Source organism: Trachemys scripta, chromosome 1 (genome assembly GCF_013100865.1).
Source record: "Trachemys scripta elegans isolate TJP31775 chromosome 1, CAS_Tse_1.0, whole genome shotgun sequence".
Taxonomy (NCBI): Eukaryota; Metazoa; Chordata; order Testudines; family Emydidae; genus Trachemys; species Trachemys scripta.
Genome location: NC_048298.1, coordinates 138,019,164 through 138,028,940, shown reverse-complemented (window position 1 = coordinate 138,028,940; position 9,777 = coordinate 138,019,164). Strand labels below are relative to the sequence as shown.

Here is a 9,777-nt window from a genome sequence, read left to right as displayed (position 1 = left end):
ATAAAACCGGCTTTTATAAATTCGACCTAATTTTGTAGTGTAGACATACCCTTACAGGGACACTGGAACCTTTTGAGGAGACTGTAGTGCAATGGCATGTATATACTGAGTGTTTTGAGCTTTTTGTTATTGCAAATGACATTACAGAAGAGAAGGAAGTGCCAATATTCTTAAGTGTTGTAGGGGCTAAGACCTACTCCCTGCTACACAGCTTACTACACCCTGTTAAGCCAGAGACTAAATCTTACAGTGACTTTGTGGAAATCCTGGGGTCCCATTTTTCTCCAAAACCACTGGTAATTGCTGAAAGATATAGGTTCCACAAAAGAGACCAGAAAGAAGACGAAACAGTTGTATAATTTGTAGCAACTTTGAGAAAGCTTGCAGAACACTGTGAATTTAAGGAGATACTAAATGACGCCCTACATGACAGGTTAGTGTGTGGCCTGCACAGTGAAGCTATATGGAAGCGCCTATTGACAAAGGCTCAGCTTACCTTACAGAAGGCTGTTGATATTGCGGTCTCCATGGAACTGGCTACAAAGGAGGCACAATACATCAGTGCATCCCCTAGGGTGCATAAAGTGTCACAAGAACCTACCCACAAAACTGTGGGGAGTCAGCAATGTTACTGCTGTGGTAAGCCGGGTCACCATGCATCAGAATGCTGGTGTAAGGACCAGGTATGTTGACACTGTGGCAAAAAGGGACACATTGAACGTGCCTGTAAACAAAAGAAGAAGAGGCCTGTGGTCTGGCCGACCAAAAAGGGAAATCTGCATACTCTAGGGCAGGCCCAGGATGACCAAGGAGACACCTCATCACAAGAAGAAGAGCCACTCCAGGTTTTGTCTTTGGCAGTGGGCTCACATGAATACTGGGTAACCCCGTTGTTGGACAGCAAACCTATATGTATGGAACTGGACGCCGGTGCAGCCATCTCGCTGGTCTCTGAGACTGTGTATAAAGAAAAGCTACAGCAACTTCTGCTTAAAGCAACAAAAACAGTTCTGAAGACATATACGGGAGAAGCTGTTCCCTGTTGGGCACTACTGATGTTAAGGTGGAGCTCAATGGGCAGGCTGCTAAATTGCCAGTGTTTGTGGTGAGAGGTAATTACCCAATTACTTAATGGGTAGGTCTTGGCTTAGGAAGATCCAGCTGAACTGGCCAGAAGTGCACCGAATGACTAAAGAAGAATTCAATTTGCCCACTATACTAAGGAAACATGCTGCTGTTTTTGGAGATGATCCGGGAAGTATGAAGGGAATCACTTTAACATCGAACATTAAACCTGACAGTCAACCAAAATATCTGAAAGCCAAAACTATTCCATATGCCATCAGGCCGAAGGTTGAAGCGGACCTGGGGCGCCCGGTCACAAATGGAGTCCTAATACCAGTTACCCATAGCCCATGGGCAACTCCTATTGTTCCAATAGTGAAGAAAGATGGCTCCCTCTGGATTTGCGATGATCTTAAAGTCACCATCAACCCAGTGTTGTGTGCAGAGCAATACCCGCTTCCCCGCATTGATGACCTCTTCAGAGGCCTGGGTAGGGGACAAAAGTTCAGTAAGATTGATCTGAGTCAAGCATATTTACAGATGAACGTCAATGAAAAGCCCCAAGAGCTGTTGACTATTGTGACGCATAAGGGGCTTTATTGATACTGTCACCTACCCTTTGGAATAATGTCTGCTCCCGCCCTATTCCAGAGGGCTATGGACCAGATCTTGTGTGGCTTGCCAGGAGTCCAGTGCTATCTGGACCACATCCTGGTCATTGGAAGGAATGAGGAGGATCACCTAAAGAATTTAGAGGCTACCCTACAAAGACTGGAAGAGTATGGCCTATGAGTCCGCAAAGACAAGTGTGAATTCTTCCAGCCCTCTGTTGAATATTTGGGACACATCATTGATGCTACAGGTCTTTGTAAGGCTCCTGCAAAAGTTAAGGCTCTTTTGGAGGCTCCCCCACCTCAAAATGTTAGCCAGCTTTGCTCGTTTCTAGGACTATTGAACTCTTATGGAAAGTTCATCTCACAGTTAGCCAGACTGCTAAAACCACTTCATGAACTCCTTGGGCAGAACAAGGCCTGGAAGTGGACTGAAACCCGTGATGTTGCATTTAACAAAGCTAAGGATGCATTGCTAAATTCTGAAGTTCTGACGCACTTTGATCCATCCTTACCCCTACAGTTGGCCTACGATGCATCCCCTTATGGAGTGGGAGCAGTCGTGTCACACATTATGCCTTCGGGAGAAGAGAGACCTATTGCTTTTGCTTCCTGCACTCTAAGCAAAGCAGAAACTAACTATGCCCAAATCGAATGTGAGGCACTGGGAATTGTTTTTGGAATTCGGAAGTTTCACCAGTACCTGTTCGGACAGAAGTTTATTCTTCTCACAGACTATCGACCCCTGACTTCAATTTTTGGACCCCACACAGGCATTCCCCCATTAGCTACTAGTTGTATGCAACATTGGGCATTGTTGCTTTCCACGCACACACATGAAATCAAATATCAGAAATCTACTCTGCACGGCAATGCGGATGGTCTCTCAAGACTGCCTTTGCCAGTCAAACGTCAAGATATTGCCTAGAAGGAAATCTTTTACTTTGAACAGGTAGAGAATACACCCATCACTGCTACTCAGGTAAAGAAGGCAACTCAAATTGACCCAGTATTGTCCCAAGTTATGGACCGGGTGATGCATGGAACATCTCGACGAACCTCTCCGGTCTCACCCGAGCTTGTTATCTACCTGTCCAGGAGGATGGAGTTATCGATCCAATCTGGTTGTTCGTTGTGGGGGAGACGTGTCATTATCTCACCACCACTGAGATCACAGATGTTAGAACAGCTACATTCTGTGGAATAGTGCGCACAAAGGAAATTGCACTAAGCTATTTTTGGTGGCCTGGATTGGACAGTGCTATTGAAGAGAAGGCAAGAGCTTGTATGTCATGTCAGGGTGTGAGGAATACACCCCAGTGGGCACCCCTACACCCATGGGACTGGCCTGAAAACCCGTGGCAACGTATTCACGTTGACTTCGCTGGCCCCCTTGAAAGAAGCATGTTCTTGGTGGTGGTAGATGCCCATTCTGAATGGCCAGAAGTCTCTATAATGCAGTCCACTACTGCAGAGAGTACTATCCAAAAACTACGAAGACTCTTTAGTCATTTTGGTCTGCCAGAACAACTTGTGAGCAACAACGGACCGCAGTTCGTCTCTCAGGAGTTTCAAAATGTTATGAAGGCAAATGGGATACACCACATCACTTTAGGACCATATCATCCATCCACCAATGGATTAGCTGAAAGATTTGTGCAGACAATGAAACAAGCTTTGAAATCAGCAAGGGGACAATTACCCATTCAAAAGCGTCTGGTCACCTTCTTACTATCCTACAGAAACACACCTCATGCTACAACCAAGGCACCCCTGTCCTTTCTAATGATGGGATGACAGCTGCGCACTTGCTTTAATCTGCTAAAACCTTCTGAACCCTGACAAATTGTGCAATGTCAGCAGCAAGATCAAGTCATCAGGCGTGCACCCAGAGCAAAAGACCGAACCTTTAGCCCGGGACAGCCGGTTTTGGCTTGGAATTATACTTCTGGAGCTAAATGGGTCCCTGCCACTGTCATCGCTCAAACAGGGCCTGTTTTCTACACAGTCTGGACTGCCGAGGATCTCACCTGGCGGCGACATGTAGATCAGCTGCTGCCAGGTCATCCCAGTACTCAGGACACATCTTCAGTTGAGTTGTGTGACTTCACCACTTCCGGCGAGACACTGAATCAAGAGTCACCTGTTCCTGACTTTTCCCCTTCATTACTGCTGGGGCAGAGATATCCCTCTGCCCAGCATGAGCTGATACCACATCCTCACCCATTCGCCCTACGAACCCTGAGCCCATTGTCAGGCCCGCGCCCAAGACACTTTTGGGGCAACAACATCAGAAGTCCGCCGTAATCCACCTAGAGACAGAAGGCCTCCTCAATGGCTGGATCTTTAGCTAGGGCGAACCCACGGTTACGGGGCAAAATAACCACCGGGGTTTAGTCGAGAATGGAGGCAGTCTACCCTCCTTCTCTATTTTAGTGTTTGTTTTATTCAGGGCACGTTCTTATTAAGGGGGGAGGAATATGTTGTGTATTTGGTTGTTGTGGTAATAGAATCTTGTGTTGCTATGGCAACTGAGTTAGATTATTAGGGGATAGCCCAGCCAGTTTTGGCAGGTTTTTGGTTAGTTCAGTGTGTGGCAATAAATGGCTGCTTTCAAGGTTTACAGCTCTCTGTGTCTCCAATGATTTCTTCCTAAAACTGTTGCCCCCAAGGATATAACAAAGACCATAACAGGGTTAAAAAAAGAACTAGATAAATTCATGGAGGATAGGTCCATCAATGGCTATTAGCCAGGATGGGCAGGAATGGTGTCCCTAGCCTCTGTTTGCCAGAAGCTGGGAATGAGTGACAGGGGATGGATAACTTGATGATTACCTGTTCTGTTCATTCCCTCTGGGGCACCTGGCACTGGCCACTGTTGGAAGACAGGATACTGGGCTATATGGACCCTTGTTCTGAACCAGTAGGACCATTCTTATGTTCTTAACATTCACAGGGAGGTAGAAGAAAAGTGTAGTGGGTTAGTACCTGAAATGGTTTTGAAAGTAAATACTTCAGTTACACAGCCATTAACTGCAGCATAAACCTTCCTGTCTAGCATGCACATTCCCTTGCTCAATGCAGAAGCACATAGTGAACAGAGACAGATTAAGATTTCCAGAGGCCCTGGGCCAGAGCAAGTGGGGGACCCCCTACCCATCCCTTCTGCCTGTAGCTCCATCCACAGCCCCACCCCTTTCTTCCCCTTCCCCTGGCTGCCCTGGTCCACCCAGGGTCCCCCCATACCGCCACACCCAACCCTTTTGCTATTTTCTGCTCCCCAACCATAGCCCCAAGACCAGAGAAGCTCTATCCCCACACCACGGCCCAGGGCTTCAGCTGGGAGTGAGAGCTCCTTGAGTCTCAGGGCCACAGCAGGGATCCAGGTGCTGGGGCTTCCCCTGTGACCCCTGGGCTGCTGTGGGGGTCCAGAGTCGGGTGCTGGGGCTTCTTCTGCCTTGCCCGCCTGGTGCTTCCGCTGGAGAGTGGGTCCGGCACGGGGGCTTCCCCTGCCGCCCCATGGCTTCTGCCGGGAATGGGTGGGGGGCACTAGTGGGGACTTTCCTTGTCACCTGGCTGCTGCTGGGGATGAGGGACACTGGGGGGGCAGGCTTCCACTGTCCTGCAGCTTCTGCCAGGGATGGGGGCTGCTGGGAAGGGAATGTCCCCATCCTGTGGCTGCTGCCAGGTATGGATTCAGGAGCCCCTGGAGACGGGGGCTTCCCTCCACCCAGTGCTGCTTCTGCAGTATGGGGTCAGGGTGTGGGGACTTCCCTATCCTGCCCGCCCAGTGGCCAGGGCTTCAGGTTTCTACCGGTGGCGGTGGATTTTTCTGGGGGCTCCCCAGTTGGCCAGGGCCCCTGGCACGGGCCCAGTCAGCCCAGTGGCTAATCTGCCACTAATAGTGAATACTCTAAGCAAACTGTTTCCCAACAGATAGCATTAGAGGAAAATAGGCAGAGGCTGTAGATTTCAGGGTGGAAGCTGGCTAGAACAGTGCCATGTGAATGCCTGTTCTCACTTTCAGGTTACATTGTAAATAAGAAGCGGGCAGCATTATCTCCCATAACTGTAAACAAACTTGTTTGTCTTAGCAATTCACTGAACATGAAGTAGGACTGAGTGGACTTGTAGGTTTTAAAGTTTTACATTGTTTTATTTTTGTGTTCAGTTATGTAAAAATAAAATCTACATTTGTAAGTTGTACTTTCACAATAAAGAGATTGCACTGCAGTACATTTATGAGGGGAACTGAAAAATGCTATTTCTTTCATTTATATTTTTTACAGTGGAAATATTTTAATAAAAATAATGTAAAGTGAGCACTGTACACTTTGTGTTCTGTGTTGTAATTGAAATCTATATATTTGAAAATGGAGAAAACATCCAACATATGTAAATAAATGGTATTCTATGATTGTTTAATGGTGTGATTAAAACTGCGATTAATCACAATTTTTAAAAATCTCACGATTAATCACGTTTTTTTTATCGCTTGACAGCCCTACTTATTTGATAATTTGGGAATATCCAGGAGAGTTAATTTTTATTTGCAGGAACATTTATGGTAGTCCTTAGTAGTCCTTTATGGTTTCCTTAGTATAGCGGTCAGACTGGTTTCTTTAGTCATTTGGTGCTCTTCTGCCCAGTTCAGCTGAATCTTCCTAAGCCAAGACCTACCCATTAAGGCTGGGTAATTACCTCTTACCACAAACAGTGGCAATTTAGCAGCCTGTCCATTGAGCTCCACCTTTACATCAGTAGTGCCCAACATAGAATCATAGAATATCAGCGTTGGAAGGGACCTCAAGAGGTCATCTAGTCCAACCCCCTGCTCAAAGCAGGACCAATTCCCAACTAAATCATCCCAGCCAGGGCTTTGTCAAGCCTGACCTTAAAAACCTCTAAGGAAGGAGATTCCACCACCTCTCTAGGTAACCCATTCCAGTGTTTCACCACCCTCCTAGTGAAAAAGTTTTTCCTAATATCCAACCTAAACCTCCCCCACTTCAACTTGAGACCATTGTTCTCTGCTACCACTGAGAACAATCTAGATCCATTCTCTTTGGAACCCCCTTTCAGGTAGTTGAAAGCAGCTATCAAATCCCCCCTCATTCTTCTCTTCTGCAGACTAAACAATCCCAGTTCCCTCAGCCTCTCCTCATAAGTCATGTGTTCCAACCTCGTAATCTTTTTTGTTGCCCTCCGCTGGACTCTTTCCAATTTTTCCACATCCTTCTTATAGTGTGGGGCCCAAAACTGGACACAGTACTCCAGATGAGGTCTCACCAGTGTCGAAGAGAGGGGACTGATCATGTCCCTCAATCTGCTGGCAATGCCCCTACTTATACAGCCCAAAATGCCTTTAGACTTCTTGGCAACAAGGGCACACTGTCGACTCATATCCAGCTTCTCGTCCACTGGGTCTTTGTCTGCAGAACTGCTGCCTAGCCATTTGGTCCCTAGTCTGTAGCAGTGCATGGGATTCTTCCGTCCTAAGTGCAGGACTCTGCACTTGTCCCTGTTGAACCTCATCAGGTTTCTTTTGGCCCAATCCTCTAATTTATCTAAGTCCCTCTGTATCCTATCCCTACCCTCCAGGGTATCTACCATTCCTCCGAGTTTAGTGTCATCTGCAAACTTTGCTGAGAGTGCAGTTCACGCCATCCTCCAGATCAGGAGTCTGCAGCGTATGGCACGTGTGCCGATTTTTAATGGCATGCTGCTGCCTGCCGGAGTCCCAGCAGGCAGCAGCGTGCCATTAAAAATCCTGCCCAGCCTGGCCCGGCCCGCTCTTCTTCGCCCTCCGCCCCCCCGCCTCCCTCGCAGGGGCAAGGGGCAGGGGGCAGATGCTTGGTCCTGCTGGCTACCCTGCCTCTTCCCGCAGTGTGCTGGGTTCCTGTCCCTCCTCCGCCGCTCCGTCCCTCCTTCCCTGCCGGCTGATCAGCTGATGGCCCTTGCGAGGGAGGGGATCAGGAAGAAGCAGAGTCAGCGTGCTTGCTGCTCCCGGCGGAGGCAGAGAAGTGGTGGCAGGGCCTTGGGGAAGGGGTGGTGGTGGAATGGGGCATATCCCCTCCAGCCCCTTGCCCTGACCCCCCCTCACACACACCCCAGCCCTCTGCCCTGACTCCCCCCTCATACACACCCAGCCCTCTGCCCTGAGCCCCGCAGCCCTGCACACCCCCAGGCCCCTGCCCTGAGCCCTTTAGCCCCCTCATACACACCCAGCCCTCTGCTTGACTCCTCCCCCCCCCACGACCCCAGCCCTGACTCTGGCACCCCCACACATACCCAGCCCCCCACCCCCTGCCCTGACACCCCCCTCACATCCCCCCAGCCCACTGCCCTGACTCTTGCATCCCACCACATCCCCAGCCCCCCACATCCCATGCACCCCCCACATCCCCACCCTGAGCACCAAATGGGAACTCCTGAACCCCCCCCAAATTCCCACCTGCACCCCTTGCACCAAATGGGAGCTGCCCAGGTAAGTTACCCACACCCAAACCTCCTGCCCCAACCCTGAGCCCCCCCCCCATTCTAGCTCCTGGCCAGACCCTCCACCCCCAGCCCTGTGCTCAGTGCACTCCCACCCTCAGCTCAATGCAGAGAGAGGAAGAGAATGGGCCAGAACCAGGGAGAAGGTAGGTACCCACTGTATGTGGACAGGGCCGGGACCCCAGACCAGCAGTGGGCTGAGCAGGTCCGGCAGCTGGGATCCTGGCTGGCAGGAGCCGACGGATGGAACCCCTGAGCGGCAGTGGGCTGAGCCACTCAGACCACTGCTGGTCTGGGGTCCCAGCCGCCGGCCCTGCACAGCCTGGTGCCGGTTTGGGGTTCTGGCTGCTGGATCCTTGCCAGCCAGGGTCCTGGCTGCAGGCCCTGCTCAGCCCGCTGCCGGCCTAGGTGAACAGAACCCCAGACCAGCAGCGGGCTGAGCGGGCCAGCAGTGTAAGATCAACATTTTAATTTAATTTTAAATGAAGCTTCTTAAACATTTTGAAAACCTTGTTTATTTTACAATACAACAATAGTTTAGTTATATAATATATAGACTTATAGAGAGAGACCTTCTAAAAACATTAAAATGTATTACCGGCACGCAAAACCTTAAATTAAAGTGAATAAATGAAGACTTGGCACACTCCTACCCCAGATCATTAATGAAGATATTGAACAAAACCGGCCCCAGGACCGACCCTTGAGGCACTCCGCTTGATACCAGCTGCCAACTAGACATGGAGCCATTGATCACTACCTGTTGAGCCCGACGATCTAGCCAGCTTTCTATCCACTTTATAGTCCATTCATCCAGCCCATACCTCTTTAAGTTGCCGGCAACAATACTGTGGGAGACCGTATCAAAAGCTTTGCTAAAGTCAAGGAATAACACATCCACTGCTTTCCCCTCATCCACAGAACCAGTTATTTCATCATAGAAGGCAATTAGGTTAGTCAGGCATGACTTGCCCTTGGTGAATCCATGCTGACTGTTCCTGATCACTTTCCTCTCCTCTAAGTGCTTCAGAATTAATTCCTTGAGGACCTGCTCCATAATTTTTCCAGGGACTGAGGTGAGGCTGACTGGCCTGTAGTTCCCCGGATCCTCCTTCTTCCCTTTTTTAAAGATGGGCACTACATTAACCTTTTTCCAGTTATCAGGGACCTCTCCCGATCGCCATGAGTTTTCAAAGATAATGGCCAATGGCTCTGCAATCACATCCGCCAACTCCTTTAGCACCCTCAGATGCAGTGCATCCAGCCCCATGGTTTTGTGCTCGTCCAGCTTTTCTAAATAGTCCTGAACCACTTCTTTCTCCACAGAGGGCTGGTCACCTCCTCCCCATGCTGTGCTGCCCAGTGTAGCAGTCTGGGAGCTGAACTTGTTCGTGAAGACAGTGGCAAAAAAAGCATTGAGTACATTAACTTTTTCCACATCCTCTGTCACTAGATTGCCTCCCTCATTCAGTAAGGGGCCCACACTTTCCTTGACTTTCTTCTTGTTGCTAACATACCTGAAGAAACCCTTCTTGTTACTCTTAACATCTCTTGCTAGCTGCAACTCCAAGTGTGATTTGGCCTTCCTGATTTCACTCCTTCA

At 49.2% G+C, this 9,777-nt stretch overlaps 1 protein-coding gene across 1 annotated transcript in view; it reads left to right on the top strand.

Moving 5' to 3' along the window:
- The first annotated feature begins 414 nt into the window (after nt 1-414).
- Nucleotides 415-9,777, top strand: part of LOC117875115 (antigen WC1.1-like) — a 39,209-nt gene continuing 29,846 nt past the window's right edge. Inside the window, exon 1 of the mRNA XM_034766102.1 lies at nt 415-433. Within this exon, the coding sequence (XP_034621993.1) occupies nt 415-433 (19 nt within the window). The remainder of the gene's footprint in view (nt 434-9,777) is intronic.